The following is a 20,909-nucleotide window of genomic DNA, read 5'->3' on the forward strand; positions in this document are numbered from 1 at the left end:
GATGCGTGGGTAAAGGAGTGGAGTGTGGTTTTGGTAGGTATGTGAATATGAGGGTGAGCGTATATGAGTGTGAGGGTGGGTTTATGGACAGGGTGAGTGTGTGTTTGATACGAGTAAATATAAACATTTTAAATTTATAATGTGAAAACACATTTTAATAAAAAAACAGAATTCAGTAAAAAGAATTATTTTTGAATGTCTACTACAGTTAAAAATATCTTTGCTATATCTATGCTATTAAAAAATACATACATAAAAAATACACACCAAGTAAATCAAAGGAAAGTTGTGTGCATACTTCGTGCGAACTCTCATTTTTCTCCATGATTATTTTTTACCAGCCATTGTATTGAAACCGAGATTGTAGTTACGTCAATGAGGAAGTTCTGTGTTTTTTTTTATTTGTTAATAAACTATCAAATTGAGACAATTTAATTTAAAAATTATTTTTATGTATCGTATTATCGTCGTTATGAGTTTTGTAATTTTGAAATTATTCCACCCGTGACGTCGCTAGTTGTCGTCGGCGAGTTATTCTGACTGGTGAGTTGGCTTCCCGAAAACCGAAAATCTACATAACGCTGTAGTTGATTGGTTGATTAGCAAAACCCAATAACGTAGATCATTTTTATAAAAATCGTTTTTATTTTTTAATTTTTTTATTTTCGAGAAACTTCGCATTACAGTTAAATGCTTTCATTCTTATCGCGTGTAAGAAAACATTTTTATATGAAATTTCCCGTAGAACTAAACTTATTTCAATGTAATTTATAATTACTTAAATTAATACCATGAATAAATAAAAAAGGTATTATGAGTGAAATTAAAAATCAATTTTTCCTTTTAGGCAAAACAAATTCATGTTACCAGCCTTCCGATGGCCGGAGTTGCCTAAATGTGTTTAAAACCATAAAAAACACCCTCATCTTAAATCCTGTCAGTCTCGTTGTTTAAAAGTTGCCAAGTTTTCATAGATTGAAAGTATTTGTATTCTAGTTTGATTTTTGAAGAAATATGGTGTAAGAATAATAAATGGGGCTTTCGTAAAAAGTTCGGTTTTGCGAGATCGCTCTTCATTATCACTTGGGAAGTATTTAGGAGCCAGCTCCCGCCATGAAAGGCACAGATGAAATGATTTTCAAGAATTCGATCCCAGAGAAACTTTGTGTAAAGAAAGGTGGGTCTTACCTTTCCGAGTAAACTAATTGTTTCTGAACTAAGGAGTGGGGGAAATTCTAGAATTTACCACAAATTTAATTCAATTTGATACGCAAATACATCAATTTGATTTCAGCTTCTTTTTAAAATACCAACTAGCAACTGAAAAGTAAGATGAACGAAAAACAATATTTCGTGTAGAAATAAAAGAAAATAGCTCGCTTATAATGTACCTGCGGCAGACCCAGAGTTAGGTCTGCATTCCACAATACACATAAGCAAGGGGGTAGATGTTGGCCGTTCGTTCGAAGGCCTGCAGCACAGAACCTCTTCGCTTAGCCCGTAAAATAACCCCGTCTGGAGCCTGGCCTTCGCGGCCGTCTGCAAGCAGGAGGAACCTTCGGCCAAGTTCTAGACGTGATTAAGTACGGCTGCAAGGGCGGAGCGCTCGACGATCCTCGGAGCCTGGAGAGAAGTGTGATGAAGTGGAGGCTTGTATAACGATTGACTTATAAAACGTAGTGCAGAAAACCTGAATATTAATTACAAGAAATTGAACATGCATTATCAATAAATTTGGACTATGCCTCAGTTTTGTGTTTTCTTTACACGACTTTCATGACAGGTTAAAAAATTAAAAAACAAAATTTCTAATTAGATTGTCTAAGTCCAGTCCCTAGACCTACTATCGGGATGGAAAATACTTTTTTTATTAAAGGGTCGGCTTGGGGCACTGGATAAACGTAGGTTTTCACAGAATTAAAAGTGTACAAATAGCGAAATCAATTTGTGTAAAATCAGGTAAATAAAAAAGGTTAAAGTCTGAAAATTTTCTCAGATATATATCTCGCCCCACCCGATTGCATAGCGGCCCAATTGTATGATGAAACCCAGGTAGACACCTTAAAACGGGACTTTGATACGGCTGCTCAAAGTCGAGATATCTTTGAAGAATTTGATACGCGTTGATCGAAAATTCATGTAAATTAAAAAGGTAAAATATGTACATTTTATGCCAAAATGTTACAAATTATTCTAATGTTTCCTATAAATATTTGGGTTTTGTGTCGTTGTTTGATTTGTTTGTATTACTACGTTCTTCTTCCTTTCCGAGGCGGGATCTGGAGCATGCGGCCGCGGTCTCAATTTAGAACTAACACTGTATTCCTTCACTTTCATACTGGGAAATTAGAAAAAAGTGATTTTGCTGACCATGTGTATTTGATTGATCACAAATTGACAATACTGCAGTGAGGGGTACAATGAAAGCTTTTAAAGTTTCTGTGTTTTGTTTTTTTGCGGTTTAATTGTAAAGAAATATTAAATTTTCGCTTAATTAGTTTTTTTAAAATTGATGTGAATATGCGAAACTGAAGAAAAACATAAGTCTTTATGAACAGTTTCGGGAAACGGGTGGATGCTTTAATTATTCCAATATGTAGAGGCTATTTAGACACGACGATCGGTGAAAACTACACCGAAATCAGTCCCCTGGTGCATACGGCATCGTCCTTTTCATCTCGCGCAGGTTTTTTTCGAAAGGACGATTTTTCGAAATACGACAACGAGCGCTCCAAAGGCCCGACTCGAAGGCGGAGATCACCATTTTTCATGGATTCGATTTTTTCATTTAATTTTAGTAGCTTTCCTGTAGCTCTTAACTTCTTTATTCAAACAATAAACAAGGTTTCAGCTCTTCTACTTCACCAACATCAGGTGGAAGAATTCAATAAATATGGAAGTGTAAATATTGGTGGAATCGTGAATATCACATTGTTCGGAGAGTGCCTCAAACCACCCATTAGCACTGTTAATGATATTATTATTTTTTTAACTTTTCTTTCTATAGCTTTTAACTGTTTATAAGTTTTATTCTCCAAAACAACGTCTTTATCCATAATTGGATTGTATAGTTTTAATTACTTGTATATTCTTTTAATATGTAAATAAATATTTTTGATTTATATATCGAAGAGTCCCGACTTAACACGGAATTTTCAAACAAGTCAGGATATAAAAAAAACATATAATTGTGGCTATGTAAAATTGTGTATTTTGTGCATTAAATACAATAAAAAAATATTTTTTTATAAAATTAAAAAATATATTTTAGTTGCAGTTTTGAAGTATTAAAATATTAAAACCATAATAAGGATTTTTATATCTATTCAGTATTACGTCTGTCTTATTTGCTATTCATCAACATTTTTTATTTGTTGTTTCATAAATTATTAATAACAAACTAGCCAACAAAAGGTCATGAGATGCCTAGACTTCTATATTCCCTTTCCAAAAATTCTTTCTCTCTCTATTGCAATAAATTAAGATCTAAATAGCTCCCTAGGGAATAAAAAAAATCTTTTGCCTTCTTCTTTCTTTCACATCCCCCCTCCTCTCTTCATAAAATGGCGTAGATTTTTATTTCATCCTTGTTTCAAATTTTTAATACAATTTTACGATTTTGTAACTGTAAGAGTCATCTGGATATCCAAATATCCAGATCGAAATGAGGAAATAAAAAAATAATGGAGATGCTTTTAATTTTTATTTAATTGTGCAATTAACTTTCTTGGACTTGTTTAAGTAAGTTTTTAATGTGATTTCGATTTGCTGATTTTTTTAATGCATTAAAATCTGGCACTCATCAATCCAAGTAATTGGAGTTTTACTGTATCAGATATTTTTCTCGAAATAAAAACATGCGTTGAATGTGATAATATTTCATCGATCCCAAACTTTCTTAATTTACCTTCTTTAAAAAACACGCACTATTATGGATTCAAACTTAAGATATTAATGATGTAATAACTTATATTTACATATAAGTTATTAATTTAAAAAAATTCTTAATATTAACACTTTTCAATCATATATTTTGTTGCCCTTTAATAAGGCATATTTTTATGTTTTTTTAATATTTTTTATTTCCTTTTTAATTATTATAAAATAAAAAAGTACCTTATAATCTCTTACAGAATATTTTCTTTTCTTTTTCTCATATTAAAAAAAAAATTATACCTGTCTTTATTATAGGAGCAAAAATTCATGAACATTTCTTGTATACCCACGAACAGGCCATGACTTTGTGAGATTTTTGTGTACTACTTTTACTGTGAATATATATTTCATTGCTTTGTAATAATGCTTTATTTTTTTTGATAATCTGTTATACCTCTTATGTATATTATTAAAAATATTTTTTAAAAAAAACGAAGAATGTCTAAATTTTTTAAATGTATTTTATTTTAAATGTAATTCTTGCATTCCATATCACAATATGTTTCCGTCATATAACGATTTACCTACTGAGAATAATATTTCTTATGAGAAGGTACCGGAACCAGTAATGATTGATATGTTCTGCAAACTTCCGCTGCGGAAGTAATACGCGCAAAAATGATCAAGGGCATCTCAAAATTCACTTCCCGATAATATTGAAAACGCCGACAAATCTCACTCACGGAATATTAATGCGGAACCTACTAAATTCCCATACACGACAAAAAAGTGGCTTAGCAATGTGAGGTTAGAAAAAAAAACGTATCATTTGTAGAATACGACTGTGAATTTGACAATACGTCCAGACAAGAATAGAACCAGAGCCCTTGACGAACTTTGTGTTTTGACAGGGCTCTCTGTTGGCCGGTCTCGCATATTAAGCGATGCGCGATGTTCAGACACTAAGGCATGATAAGTATCTCTATGGTTTTTTCATCCAAGAAGAGATTAAAGTTATCTGTGTGAAATATAACTAGAAATATTGTTTTCTCGACTCGATAGCTGCTCTCAGGAAAGAGTCCTGAATAAGGACGTCAAGTGGAGAAAAGGCCCATTCATGGTGCAGTGGTTTACGTGTTTTTTCATCATTCTTGAGGTCCTGGGTTTAATTCCTAGCAGAGTGAAGGTGAAGTATTTAAATTTATTTCAACAAAGAGGGAAAACATATTTGAGAAGAGAATATGGACGTCTAGGCATTAACAGGGCTTATGACCTGTCATTGGCTGGTTTAAGTGGCCACTTTACACACTGTGTAGCATTCACCAATCTGCCCATGTTTGAACATCCACATTTCCTTGACTTTTCCATCTGTTGACTTTTGTGAAGTAAAAGAGCTGAAACCCTTATCACGTGGGTGAGGTTCATCCGGCTAAACTAAATCACCTACTAAGCAACGCTTGAAAACAATTTTCCAATTTATATACTTCTTCTTTTACCAGGTAGTTAATTCAACAATGTTTGAGTATGTTCACAAAAGTCAACAGATGGAAGAGTAGAGGAAATGTGGATGTTCAAACAAGGGCAGAATGGTGAATGTTACACAGTGTGCAAAGTGCCCACTTAAGCCTGCCATGACAGGTGATAAGCCCTGTAAATGCCTAGACTTCCATATCACCTTTTCAAAAATGTTTTCCCTCTCTTTTGAAATAAATTTAAATACGAATAACTCTCTAGGGAGGAAATCCAGCCAGTCTGCAAGCATTTGGTCATACTCAAACATTGTAAAATATTTATTTTATTTATCGTATAGAACTGATAACCTTGCAATATTTTTTTTAAGTAACCTAATATTTACCCAGTGAATGGAAGGTACTTACGTATTTATCAGTTTATATATTTACCTGCGTATATAAATTTGATTCCCCAATCTATAAGAATCCAGTCCACCAAAAGGACTCACTTACCCCGAGACCTGTTTAACTAAGATATTTAAATTAACTCGTTCAAACTTTCCCCAGGAAAGGGTGGAATCTCAAATTTGCGAGTGTAATATTCGAATTATGAGGGCAAAATGTAAAAGAAGATAGCGCTTTCGACTGCAGAATATGAAAATAAAATGTTCCTGAAAAGATGCTTAAAGATTTCGTAAAAAAATATTTAAAAAGAAAAATTATTTTTTTAACTCTTTAATACTAATTTTATTTAAATGAACGTCGCTTATAATACATATTTTGTTTTCAAAACTGCCTAGAAATACTGTTTCATTTATTCATCGTCGTTTCCCTATCCGCACTAAGTGGTGAATAGGGCACTGTATTAGCACTTCAATCACAGCGTATCTGGATCATTTTTGTTATGTGAAAGATAAGGTAATCAGTTTTACGCATCAGGTACCCGTCCAGGGACAGTGAAGTATTGCATCATCATTGATGAAGTATCATGTATATATTAGAATAAAATAATTAAAATGATATAATTCGTCGTATTGAAAATGAGAAAAACAACTAGGTTTTTTTTTCAATGACCTTCCAGATAGACAATTAAAAACCAAAGGATTTTTTATTTTGACAGTCAGTCTGGTTGCTCTAAAAGCACTGAGCTCTGTCGAGATCAATTTTAAATAAAGTGGTGTACTTATGTAGAATTACGATTTTTGAAAATGTATTAAATTTGATATTATTTTGGTGTTACTAAAAATCCAATAAAAAGAAATAAATAGGTGGAGATCATAAGGAATTTAAGGAAAGAATCTGATTGAGATCCACAAAAAACAAACGCTGTTTGTAAACATTCAAAAACAAACTTTTTTATTCACAAAAAAAATATCTTTCAATTTTTTTGCAGATGCATTCTCCTTAAATGCAACCCTGGTAGATCGATAAATGAAACATTTTTGATCCTAACTTATTTTTTACATATTCGATTGTAGATTTTAATATCTATGAACATGAATAGCGCAAAGATCTATATTTCTCTGAAAACCGCACGTAAATCAGTTAAGCTGTTTAGGAAGAATACGGTGACATCACACGTATAGAGGAATTATATACATATAAAGATATGCCTATATATGCTACGGGCGCTTAATTGTGTCAGTGAGTGTGACACTGATTTGGGTACTTGGACATTCAAACATCGAAGGTAACGGGGCAGCTGACGAAGTGGGAAGGCTGGGAGCTGAGACAGCCCCGATAGGCCCTGAACCCAACTGTGGGTTGCCTAAATGTACTCCTCGTAACGAGCTTAGGTCATGGGCCAGGAGGCAGAGTATAATGCTCGGGAAAAAAGTACCTGGTCAGCACCATGTGAAAGAACTGATAAAAGGGTACTCGCAAAGGTTTGATTTCGACCTAAAGCTCAGCCGAAATCAAGCGAGGATTATCACTAGAGCCCTTATAGCGCACTGCAGATTAAACTAAAACCTTACTAGAATGAACCTTTGCGAAACGTCTAGATGTACATAGATTCTGCAGTGGAGATGTGGAAACACTTTTACACATTCCATGTTAATGTGGTGCTGTACATCATTGAAGAAACCTTATCCTCAGGGGACCACTGGATAAACCTAAAGATGTTAATAACCTCGCCGTCTTCCTAATAGCCCGATACTTTATGGATTTGGGTTTAGAAGGGGAGATTTAGCAAAACAAAAGCTCTCGCCTTTCACACGGTAGACAGGCTCTTCATAGACCTTGGCTTGGAGGGTGAAAACTATTCACGGGGATCCGTCACAATAGAGCTTTACAGGTCGCAGTGACGTCAGGAGCATATATAGCACTGACATTCACCTCTAAGAATAAGAATGGTGATGTTTACACAATTATTTTATTTAAAAAATAGAATCCATTATTTTTATGATGGGATATTATTTTTCAATAAAAGTTATCCTTAAAAATAAGACAACGAAATAAAACGCATATGTTGAAATATTTAAAGTGTTTTTACTATGGCGCGTTTGTTTTTTTCTATAAAATCATGTACCGCTGGAGTTGATTATAAAAAAAAAACATTTTTGAGAATAGCATGTCGACAGTGTGTATTTTACGCACGCATAAAAAATATACGAAAATTCCAGAAGCCCAAATTTAAAATCAATGTAAATTTCGTGCCTTACGCTTTTGTATTCTCGCCGAGATTTTGATAGAGAAAAGTCGGGAGAAATTTTTAATAAAAATGTAAATTTTCCCCTTCAAATGGACCGTGCTCGCTCGTGTGCCGTAATGTTTAATTCTTGTATCTTTGTGGATTGCGAGCTGGACGGACCCATCGCCAGGAAATGGAAAAGGCATTTCTCGCTTTTACACGCCCCACACGCGAAAGCTGCTTTTGGCTAAGCCGATGAATAATTAATCTTACTCCGAACCGGTCCAAATTTCTCACGAAAAATATCTCTTCAGACAAACCACTGCAGCGAAAGAGATATACACAACAAATCCGAACATTTATTTAATAAAATGTTTGAAACAATCTTTCGACACCGTGTTTTATTGTTATGTGTAACTTGCTCAGTCTTCCAACCAGAAAATTTTCATCATCTCTTACCTTAGTGACGTTAGGTGGCATTACTTTGGTATCACCATTAGAATTACTATAATTTGCTAATCGGTACGACATAAGTAATTCAAGAAACCATAGTGATTAAATATTTGTAGATACATTGCAAGGGTTGGGACATTATTTGTACATTATATATACGCTTCGTAATTTAAAATGCAAAAGGTTATTTATTTTCTATAATGAAACATAGTGTTCAAATTCAAAATACCCTCGATAACGGTTTTTTATGAAAGGTAATATTTCTGATTGAATGATTAACTTAAATATTTCAATTTTAAAGTTATTTAGTGAGGAGAAAATATCAACAATTAATTTTATAATTTTTTTTTAACTTTCTTGTCCTTCTCATTTACATTTGTTATCAATTTATAAAATGTATGATATTCTAAAATCCGTCTAACGAAATTAATCGTTACCATTATTTAAACTGTTTTGAGATGACAGAATTTATTTATTATTTAATAAATCAGACAATCAACAGATATTATTATTAATATTTTATTGAACACGTATTGATAGTGTTGTTGTGCTAGGCATTATAAGCACCAACATAATAAAGCATGAATAAATAAATAAAATTATTGTATTTGTGAATAATGTACAGGCTTCCGGATCCATGCTCATTCGAGTTCTGGTTTTCCGTTGATTATAGATATATCCAATCAATTCGACTACTCATAGAAAAGTCAACAAAGTACAACATAAAACCACATGTAGCTTTTATAGACAATCAAAAAGCGTTTGACTCAGTTGGAAAATGGGCTGTTGTTGAAGCACTCCAAAGCACCAGAGCTGATTCTAGATACATTAGATTAATAAAAATATATTTATGACAACATTACTATGGATGTGAGGATTGGTAAGGATACAAAAAGTGATAAAATCAAAATAGAGAAAGGTGTCAGACAGGGAGACAAAATATGCTATTTTCACTAGCTTTGGAGGATTTATTTAAAAACCTCAATTGGGAGAATAAGGGTAATAGTGTAATGTACTTGAGTCATCCCAGAATCGCAGAAAATATAGTGGTCACAAGTAAAAATATTGATGAAGTAGGCGAAATGATTATAAAACTACACGAGGCTTCAAAAAGGACTAGTTTGGAAATATATACTATACGTGTATGATTCATATCATTAATTGTAGTGTTTTCACGCTTATAGATTACGCAGACAGGGTATAGTCTAAGCTTAAAACCGAGTTGCACAGTTTAAACCCGCGCTGTGCCCTGCAAGACATCGGACCCTCCCAAACATAAAAAACATATAAAACAAGGATGAACAAGGAAAGACATTTTCAAAAATAATAATAAAATCGAAGTTAATTTAGAAATACATATATCTAAGACACAAAATCAAACTAGGTAAATATAACCAGACAGTGGAGTCGCTAAGAAGAAAAGGGGTAAATTAAGCTGCTTTCGGCAAGTTAATGTATATTTTTGAAAATAAACAAATCTCAGTATAAAGTTTATATTTGAAGCACTACTTTGTGGTTATTCATTTTAATTAAATAAATAAAACAACTTTGTTTTTAACCATTAATTTTTATTTTCGTACTTACGTAAACCTTAACGAAGAAACTTGATTGCTTTGAAACCGGTCGGTGGAAAATAAAAATTAGTGGTTAAAAACAAAGTTGTTTTATTTATTTTATTAAATCTCAGTATGCTTAAAAAGACAGTCGTGTATATTGCCGATGACGTCATACGGACTAGAAACCAGGTCTGTTATACAAAAAAAAAAACCATAAACTAAAAATGCACGCAACTATTCATGGAAAGACAATTGTTCGGTGTATGTCTAAGAGACAGAATAAGAAATGAAGAAATAAAGCGCTGAACCGGAATCTTGGATATCATGGATCATGCAGCAAAATTAAAATGGCAGTGGGCAGGACACTAGGCGAGGCAAAACGATGGCAGGTGGACACCCAGAATAATAAAGTGGAGATCATGGGCAAACAAAAGAAATGTTGGAAAGCCACAGAAAAGATGGATCGATGACATTGCCGCGACAGCCGGTAAAACATTGATGATAAAAGCGGGTGATAGGAAGGAATGGAGACGTTTGGAACAGGCCTTTATCCCGCAGTGGAGAAAATAAGGCTGGAGAAGAAAAAGACTGTTGCCTTTTTGTGGGTCACACGTTCTTAGAGTTAATTTAAAGATTTCTGTTTTGAAAGTTTGAATATTATTACGAATAATATACGTTAAAATTATCAAATGAGGTTAACGTACCTATCTGTAGTCACTTGCATCTGAAAAAAATAAACACAGGGCTAGGATTTCGCAAATAGTTTAATTGAATAGTAAATAGGTATGCAATTATTTTTTCTGGATTTTTAAAAGAGTTTCTTTATATTTTTTAAAAATAAAAACAAAATTTATTGACTTGTGTGGTAACGAAATTTGTTAGCACTGTTTCGATGATATGGCAAATAATGGATTGGCTGGCAATTTAATTTTCTGCATGCCGTGGGGGGTAGTGGCCAGGTTCATGATGAGGATTCGTAGGATTATATTCCCAAACTAAATACTCGGGATCAGTCAAGTATAAAGGAGGTATAGGGATGTCATATTGCACAACTTCTGCTGGAGTAAAGCGTTTGTTCCGTTCCAAAATTTCTTTAACCCTTAAAACGCATTCTTCGGAAATTCCTGCAAAGAATTACTTACAATAGAACAATTTTTTTTAAAGAATTCCTATTGATAAGTTTGAATTTAAAAATATATTTTTCTACTGTGTGTCACTGTTACTATGGGTTTATAGATTGAAATTCAATCATCTCTGTTCACTTTATACAAATAAGACAATAAGCTAATAATAAACTTAGAAATAAGCTGCTTCTTCAATATCATACAATTGTCTATTATTTCACTTATCTGAGTAAAAATGGAGATTCAATCCCTGGTTTGGAGAAATAACAAAGCGTATTTTATTCTGATTTTAACTTGGTGACTAGTAAGAGTTTAGCAGTTCTTCAATATCATCAGATGCTCTATACTCAGTATTTTAAAAGTTTTTAGAAGCCTAATTTGACATGCCTATTATTACCTATATTAAAAACCTTACGATCTTGATTCAAACTGTCTCCGAGAGATAAACTGTAAAAAACGATGAACCGCAAAGAAAGAATTAAACTTTACAAAATAATGTATTTTGTTTTACGCACCAGAATGTCTTGTATCAATTTCTAACAAACGTCTATTTTTAGGCATGGATTCCATCAATTTATCCTCTGCTTCTCCACTGAAGTCATTCGCTCTTATATCCAATTTTAGCATGCTGGTATTTAAAGCCAGCATTCCTGCCATCTGAAAATACAGGTAAATAAAATGTATTTACCTAAATAATATTTTTCGGATTTTATCACTATAGATGAAAACATCATACAATGCGATTATAATATGAAATCGACGTTATCAATAACGTATGAACATTAAAAATATGGAATTAAGAACAGTCCAGAAACCGCATACGCGCATCACACAGAAGGCGACTAAACTACTCTTAAAAGAATCGTTTAACGTTTTGACCCATTAGTTTCTTTGTAGACGTCTCTCAGTACGCAACTCTCGATTTGAATTTAACTATGCCATGTTGTGTCGTTTTAAAGTGCAGAAATACCGCTAGGATCTTAAAGAAACAGGATGGGATCACATTTCATGTGTAATTAGCAAATGTATGTGTAAGTAGCAAATGCATAACTTAAAAATTGAATTATTTTTCCATCTGTCAGATTGTCGAAGAAAACAAAATGAACATTTTGTTAGTATTGCCACGGTAGTATTTTTTTCACTCTTCTTTGCTCATTTTATAAGAGAACTAATGAAAATTGGACCTCGGATTAAACAACGCTGTGGTGGACATTTGACCGACATTATCTTTAAAACATCAATTTAATTTCTTCATTGATTCAATTACTCTTATTAAATTACCCTTTACTTATATACTCTGTTGTGTCAATCAATGTTTCCGCATAAAAAATTAAATTTTAGAGAAATTAATAAATTGCTTTTTTTACCTTACATTAGTGTTATGATCATACATTTTCCCATCGTGCAACATAACGCAGTGACTTCACGAATGCGCGCGGCGAAAGTGGGGCATAGTGGGGGGATTTTAAGACACAGTCCGATGTATTCAAATTTGATTCTACGCTCCTTATTATATTATCCCGATTAAAAAATATTATTACATTTTGAAACCCATAAAATTTTGTCAGGAATCATACATTTCTCCTATTGATGGTTGGCATTGCTAAAACAGCAGAATAAAGTACTTTACTCTGCAGCGTTTTTGATTTTTTTTTAAACAAATAATATCTAAATCTGTGTTGTTAAATTTTATTTTTACGTAAATTTTCAATTGTGTCCCTTGTAAACTTATATTCTGACCAATATGATCATGTTTTGATAAAGGACTTTAATTAAAAAATGAATTAATGGCTTTAATAAAGGAAACAAATTATAAATCGTTTGACATGTCCAAAATGTGCATATTGTACTGACGACCTACTCGAACGCGTCATACCTACTTTTTTGTGTTGATTCATTTGTTTTTAAGTTTAAATTTAGGAAAAACAATTAAAAATTACACATAGTTATGTATATGCGTACATAAGATTAAAATGAATTATTACAGTTTAAAACAACGGGATCTAGAAATACTTTTAAAAAATGTATAAAATTAATGCTTTAGAACTAAAATATTTATTTTCAATCTACAATTACAAATAATACATTTTTTATGCATTCTGTGTATATAACAGCTAAAATTCGCAGTTGAGTTTACAAAATCTAAGGAAAATAGTCCCTTAAAATGTAATGTAATTTAGCGTATTTTCCTTAGAGTAAGAACGCGCAACGGCTGCAGAGACGCCATTTCGCGCTATTGCATAAAGCAAGCGCGTTGCAAATGTTCCGTTTGGTTTAGATTTAATAACATATACACATAGTATGTGTTACAGACGGTTTCGTCGCTGCACTTGCGATTCTCGACCTGTAAACTATAGCTTACTTTATTATTGATAATCCTAGAATTAGTTTTGTCCGAGTGGGGCGGCATTGTATTTATATATTACTCTGAGGTCTTTTCCCACACATGCGAAACATTTTAATAATTTTTAATCTCAATTTAATACCATGACGCCTGAATTCCCTTTAATTCCACAGCAAGACATATTAACTTCGGTAGGTTTGATCTTGCATCTTATCAAGGCGGAAGATAAAATATCGGATGATTCTTCCGATAAAAAATTCATCCCCAGATCTGAAACAAATTTACTTGGGTATGATAATGAAATTAACCAAGAAGTTACTTAAAAAGTTCTTTAAATGGAAGGTTCGTTGGAATTAAGAAGGATAATAAAATTACCTCAGTAAGGAAGCAACATTTTATTAAAATATTCTTATTGAACATCCAAATTAATTTACGCAAAATACAACAACTGTTTTCCTCGAGTATTTAAATAAAATATTTTAGTAAAGAATACATTAATAAAATTATAAACATTAATTTTTGCTTAATTTTTCAAACAAAAAATATTGAAAAAAAAATAGTTAAGCTTGTCACCACAACCCAAGGGTGAAATCATAGACATGAATAAAAAAAGCACAATTAATTTAAAGGATCTCACTCATTAAATATGGCACTAATTTTATTGATGCAATGATTCTCGTCTCGGATAATTTTTTTTTCAGAAACAAATGAGATTTTAAAAATAATTCATGCTTACCAAGAAGTCTGAGGGGAGCTTTCGGTGGTTTTGTCAACGCATAACCTAAACCTTGTAAACCCTTAGGTCCGAAAATATTATTCCTTATTTTAACCACCTTTAAATTACTATGTTCCATCAAGAGCCCTCCGAGAGCTAGAAGTCCATCGTCTCCCAAGTAACAATGAGAGAAATCAATTTCTTCTATGCTCTCTTTCTGGGCTATGAACCTGAAGAATATTTTGGATTTTATATCACCCAACTGGCATTTATTGATGCTTATAGCTTTCAAAAACGGTAAAGATTTTAGCCCAGCGCAGATAAGCTCACAGTCGGCTAGTGAAAATCTTAATAGTCTGGGATCATAGTTATCGTGAAGAACCTTTTCGCAGAATACAATTCTTACACTGGTTAGCATTGTCAGTTGGGCGAGAGTTTTCTTCAGGGGTATGTGGTCAAGTGGGATGTCCTCATCCGATCTAATGCATTCATCCCTAACTATTCCATCCCTGCAGTTCGGGAGTGGCGGAACTGTGATAGCTTTCAACTGTTTAATATTTAAAACAGATACGTAATCTTTAACCTTAAATTGAGAAACGAAATTTAACTTTATTTAACTGACACGGAATTTCATAAATATCTCCTTAATATTCCCCCCAAAATATAAGTTCTTTAAAACAAAATCTTGTAAGGCAAAAGCCTAATTCGTTTTCAAGAGATAATTTGTTTACGTTTCCTATTTAAATTGACAAATCAATTAATGTCTTATGAAAATATTATGTATTTTACTATATGTCATAATAAAACAATAATGTAAATAATGTTTTACCATCTAAAAACTTGTATTTCTAATCTTGGAATTCTGTGTTGCAGGATTTATTGATAATTACAAAAACTCTTATCATTTTTGACTATTTACTTACCAGCAAAGCGAGGTCTTCAGACACATCATCATCAAAAAGTTCAGGGGTGGTTATTTCGAGGTGTTCTTCCAAATAAGACGTTAAGTAAGTTTGTTTCCAAAACCCCTCATAAGGTCGAGGAGAATATACAACTTCAGGCCATCTTCCTCTGCAGCATCTCTCCCAGTATACCTCATACTAAAAATACAATCATTTTGCGTTAGATTTAGTTTTAATAGTTTTTTATTTATACGGGTCCACAGAAATTTCATTAAATAAATGTTAATTACAGAAATCAAAATATTTATCCAAATACAATATTTGCTAGATAGCAGCTTCTTTAGTGTTTAAGGTGATGCGAGGTCTGACTTTTCTTCATACAAACGTATTCCTGTATTTTCTCTCCTGTGTTATGGTACTAGAGCAATGTTTTTTTACACCCTGTAGATATCTTCTATTGGCGTGTCATTATTGTAGTGTTGGTAAAAAGTATCTTGTAAGAGTTAGGACCATCCACCTACAGACCTAGTTTTATCTGCCGTCTTCTAACGTAAGGTATATTTAATTATTTTATTAATAATTCAACTTGTAAATTGGCACCTTAATTACCTAATGTTAATTTCTTCCAACCAATCAATAAAATATAAGAGTTATTTATATCATTCAAGTTTCACAGCGTTTTTAGTAGAAAATATTTATTGTTTTTAAACTTAAGATACACAAAAATAGAAATAATAATATTTGTACATAAATTACCTAAAGTCACTTGAACGCAATGGGAAAAGGAAATAAAAAAGAAAGACGAAAGGATTATAGATTAAGAAAGAGAGAAAAAAAAATTAGTTGTGATTTAAATAAAGATACTGCAGAGACATCTTTGATATTGGATAGGAGATGATTCCACAGTTGAACCGCATGGACACATGAGTAAGCGAAGAAAGAGGAATGGTGGATGGGAATGATAAGGATTCTTTTTAAATCAGAGCGGAAAGGTTCACTATGAACTAATAAGCGTTTATTTTTTTTACGGTGGTATATAGGAGCGTTAGGACTATGATGTATAGTGAACAGAAGTGAGAGGGAGTGATTGTCTCTCCGCTGTCTAATTTTGAGCTATTTAAGTTGCCTACGATAATTAGATATATGGTCTTATTTTCTTAAAAGTCGTTTTAGTTTATCGAATAGTTCACAGCTTGAATTAGCCACGGAAACATCAGCATACACTAGAATGGGTAGTAGTTATGATTGTAATTAATAAATATATGAATATAAAACTATTTTGGAAAAAAGCAAAAAGTGCGAATATAGTAATTTTTTTATATTCTCTTTCAAAATAATTAAAATCGTATCCGTTTTGAGGTGCAGAAAGCGAGAATAGGCATAATAAGTCCAATGCGACATGCAGTTGTCTTTTTCGCACAGTATTCGGAAAGGCATCTGCGTGAGAGTGGCAAAAAACTATATTCAAGTTCCTATTTGTCAAACCGTTCTTTCTCTGCATGTCCTCCGTTTAATATTTTAATGACTTTTTATTTTGATTTATGTAAGGAAATATTTTGGTAAAGCAGCAAATCATAAAATGTCAACTTACAAAAATTAATGGAACCGTCAAATGTAGGTCAACGTTGATCGGCAGAATTTCCACTAAAGTGTTAACATCTTGCTGAAGGGTCCCAGTTAACGGCTGAATGAGATCAAACATTTCAGACAGTTGTTTAAGAGCAAGATCTCTGAGTTTTGGGACGATTAGTGCGTCCCAATCAAAGTTTCCGGCGGGGAATGGTATTATATCTGCTTCTTCTGTGACTTCCAATTCTTCGGGACTTGGCATATATGCCTCCATGATATGATGGGGCACAACGTGGGGAATCTTCATATTGATGAGATATGCTTTTGATACAATATTGTGAACGAAAAATTTTGCTCTTGAAACGATTTACAAAATGACATTTAAAATGAACTGACATAAGTTATTCTTCTGTTTTTTGGTGAGAATTTTTTAGAAAATTATTTAAATATCAGATTATAACCGTTGATAATGAGTAATTCCACTGTTTTCTAATTATTATTTTTTCTATTAGCGTACCATTTAACTAAGCAAAAATATAAATATATTTTTTTTTTGTGCGTTATTTACAAAGGTATGATTTTTTAAAGTTACATTTATCAAATACCGCGCCAAATGACTGTAATCAGTGTGTCACTTTTCAGTAGTGACGTTCTTACTTTCACTGACCGCGGTAAGTTGTATTTCTCCAGCCAATAACAAAACTGACAAGAATCTATGGAATATTGCTTTGATTACTTCATTAGGTTGATCGTAATTTGCTCATGTCTGTATTATGTTTGTTTTTACGAACGTTTCGATTTAGAAAAACCTAGAAAGTTGACATAATCTCTGGTTGAAATGTCAAATTATACAAATCATACTCTTTTTTTCTATGGTCGAAACGTTCCTTACAAGATGCGGGGGCTTTAAAGCGGAAACTGGAAATACTACACGTAGATATAAGGAGTGACGTCATTATTTGCGATTTTAAAATGAATACTATTTTTAACATTTTTTATTTATTTTTGCGTGCGTTTTTGAGATATTTCATCTTATTTTTAAAAAATTAAATATTTACGTGTACACGAAAACATTTTTAAATTTTGATTCCGGGTTTTGCTGGAATTCCTCATTACCATCCATCTATTTTACCTATATCCAGAGATAATGTTATCTATACTTACGAGTAAAGTATTTTCGTTTGTTTGTGTGTCCTTCACGTCTCAACGAAGCGACCGATGGACATATTTTTTTTACACAAGGATAGTCGAAAAGGTAAGAAGCTAAATAGGTTTTTAATTTTTTATCCCGATCTAAGAAAAGTACAATGAAAAAATAAATAGTTTATGTACAATGACCAACATTATTAGGTACGAATTAATCGCTTAATAGGAGGGTTGACTGCAGTCGGGTAACTCATTGTAGTATATAGGTTCATTGTATCGTATCTTCGACATTCCTATACTGTTCATGAAACAGAACCAACTTGCTAAAGGTCATGACAATTTATAGTATTTTAAAATTGTTTCTCGTTGGATGTTGCAGCACTATCAACATTTTAATTATGTTGAATTTTCTTGCATAATGTACATTTAATCACCTTTTATTATCAGTTTGGATTTCTGTAGTGTTTTTGATATGTTTTAGTTGAATAATTAATTTGGAAAAAATCTTAAGTACTTCCAATTTTACTTCAAGGCAAGTTATATTTAAACAAAGTCAGAAATTTTACGTATATTATATTACACGAGAGCGGAGGTTTGCGGGAAATTGAGCGTAATGGATGATCATTTGTCTAATTTATTTGTTTTATATTAGATGGTACATAAATTAAGCTTTATTTAACGAAACAAGAAAATCACTTTAAACGACATAAGTGCTCACATAAATATTCTTTATTACGTAAAGAAGCGCCATCCACGAAATTTATTGCAATGGATTTGCAAAGAGATTTTCACCGTCGGAATAATATTTTATTGAATAACAAAATGCCAATGCACTTATGACATAAAGTGTTATTATTTTACTCTTTAATTATATGTCGTAAATATATAAATTGTACTTGACTTACTAAACCCGTATATTTTATTGTGACTGTACTTTTGGTTATTATTAAAATAAAATATATATTAAATAGTTATTAAGTAAATATTATTGGTGTATATCGTGGTTATACAAGTAAAAGTGACCATTTGCAAAAATGACGAAATTGAGATTATTGACTTTTTGACATCGTATTAGCATAATGCTTGACTGGTAAAAATGCCAAGTCGATCGAACACTCGAAAAAGAATTTAATTTGTAAAATATGTGACCATTTGATAAAACCTCACAGATTTTTGACAAGTAAAACTGACCAACACACATAGTCACTTTTATTAGTAAATTTAAGATCCAAGGATTGACCAAATAACAGTTAGTCAATTTTACTTGAAGGTGATGTCGCTAGTGAAGGGTTCGTTAGAGTTAGTTGTCAGTGGTTGGTAAGTTAGTATACGTTTTGTATTTGATAGATACGTTTTTTTTAAATAAAAAGTTCATTAATAAAATTTATTATTTATATTATTACGTAACACTTCTTAATTATTTGTTCTTTTTAATTTATTTTGTATTTCTGTGTTTATTTAACCTTCATAAAAAAAAATGGATTATTGTAATAAAAAATCCAAAAAACGCAATTTATAGTTATAAAATAAAAAAAAATAAAATACTACCTCCCTCAATAAACGAAACAAAAATTATTTTTAAAAATTGTTTTTCTTCTTTTTTTTTTTAAATAAAAGGGATAAATTTAAATATGTTTAAACTTTAAGTTTAAGTTTAAAGTACTGTACATATAATGTAAAATTACCAAACACCAACTTGAAAAATCTGATCTTTGAGAAATAATTGAACTCTAGAAAAACACTAAAATGGCTCCCCAGAACATTATTGATTTTGTCACTTGGTCAATTTCTCTTGTATGCCTACGATATATTCCTTATTATTGTCGTCGAACGGCCGAAAAGAACGTTTAAATTTTGCTGAAAACATATAGCAGAAATAAAATATTTCAAACCAAAATTTTACATTTTTCTTTTAAAAAATATAAATAACACAATTCGTTAAAAAACGGTTGTACAATTTTTTTTTTACGATTATTGTCTTTTTTGTTTAAACCGTTTGAACAAGTTTTACGTAAATTCTTTGGTTTTATATGATTACCAAAGCAATATACCTAAGTTTAGTCTTAATTTCAAGGAGGCGTGGCGCGCCGGGCGTAATCTGTCGGTCTAAAAATAAATATTTTTAAGGTACATGAAACTTTAAGGTATATCGTTTACCAAAAATACTCTAATAAAAAAAAATATTGTTTCATTCAGTGTTTTTTTTTCTACAACCCGATTTTGAAAGAACGGCGTTTTAAAATGCCATAAGTGTATGATTTCCTTGCTTTTTATCAGACTGCTGTCTAAAGACTTCTACGTGTTCTGATGAAATTCTTTTGTTTGTATTTTAAAACAAAAGAAATTCTACGTGAGCATTAAATAATTTTACGCATTTTAGAATAAAAGACATAAATTTTCAAGTGACCCACTCTCCACTTGACAAGTCTTGACCTACACTTGGTGAATAATTGCAGGCATTTTTTAACTGGGCATATAAGTATGCGTGAAATTAAGCATGCTAGCCTCAAATTTTCGCTAAATCATGTTTATTTTTCTAATTTCGTAGTTTATGTTATTGTTTTTTGTCATTGGACAGTTAAAAAATATAATTATCAAAATAATTATTTGAAGCACTAACTTTGTGATTTTTCCTGTTGAATTATATGACGCGTGATTTTACACAAAATTAATTTGTAGTTATAAACGAAATTAAACGAAATTCGTAATCGTAAATGTAAACGAAATTCGCGATCTTGGAATTATACTTGATTCTAAATTAACTTTTGAAGCTCACATTAATGCAATCGTTAAAAAAGCTTATCAAATGTAGGGTTTCCTAATTCGCATAGGCAATGACTTTAGTAATATACAAACCATTAGACTATTGTACTGTACATATGTAAGAAGTCAGTTAGAATTTGCGTCACCTGCCTGGAACCCTCATTATAAAAAATACATTAATCGAATTGAATCTATTCAATCAAAATTTATATCATACTGCAGATTTAAATTAAGGATTTCAGAAAATGAAACCAATGAATTTTTCACTCATCTTAACCTAAAACCACTGAAAACCCGTAGAAACGTAGCTGACCTTGTATATCTGTACAAAATTATGAATAATCAGGTTGACTGTCCACAGCTCCTATCCCTAATTGG

At 31.9% G+C, this 20,909-nt stretch overlaps 1 protein-coding gene across 6 annotated transcripts; it reads right to left on the bottom strand.

The window, feature by feature from the left end:
* Positions 1-10,716: 10,716 nt before the first annotated feature.
* On the bottom strand, positions 10,717-17,017 carry LOC148281811 (dynein regulatory complex subunit 5-like). 6 transcript variants are annotated; one of them, XM_088226084.1, is made up of 6 exons: positions 16,645-17,017; positions 15,075-15,251; positions 14,173-14,734; positions 13,579-13,706; positions 11,608-11,749; positions 10,717-11,092 (listed from the first exon to the last, which is right to left on the bottom strand). In XM_088226084.1, exons 1-6 carry the CDS (start codon positions 16,927-16,929, stop codon positions 10,893-10,895), a joined length of 1,494 nt encoding a protein of 497 aa, XP_088082210.1. In that variant the 5' UTR covers positions 16,930-17,017; the 3' UTR covers positions 10,717-10,892. The 6 variants fall into 6 exon arrangements, 5 of the variants coding, with proteins under 5 accessions (XP_088082210.1, XP_088082212.1, XP_088082211.1 ...); XR_015822273.1 differs by lacking the exon at positions 14,173-14,734; XM_088226086.1 differs by lacking the exon at positions 16,645-17,017 and having other exon boundaries at positions 14,173-14,381; positions 15,075-15,245.
* Positions 17,018-20,909: the final 3,892 nt, after the last annotated feature.

This window comes from Micrasema longulum, unplaced genomic scaffold (assembly GCF_059751315.1).
Source record: "Micrasema longulum isolate JH-2025_06_02 unplaced genomic scaffold, ASM5975131v1 h1tg000406l, whole genome shotgun sequence".
Classification (NCBI taxonomy): Eukaryota; Metazoa; Arthropoda; class Insecta; order Trichoptera; family Brachycentridae; genus Micrasema; species Micrasema longulum.

Excerpts from the sequence above, each read along its gene's own strand:
- LOC148281811 (XM_088226084.1), bottom strand. The coding sequence starts at position 16,929 with ATGAAGATTCCCCACGTTGTGCCCCATCATATCATGGAGGCATATATG. Across the intron at positions 13,707-14,172 it reads AGCTCCCCTCAGACTTCTTG|ATCTGGGGATGAATTTTTTA; the intron begins GTAAGCATGAAT and ends AATTTGTTTCAG. Across the intron at positions 11,750-13,578 it reads AAGGGAATTCAGGCGTCATG|ATGGCAGGAATGCTGGCTTT; the intron begins GTATTAAATTGA and ends CTGTATTTTCAG.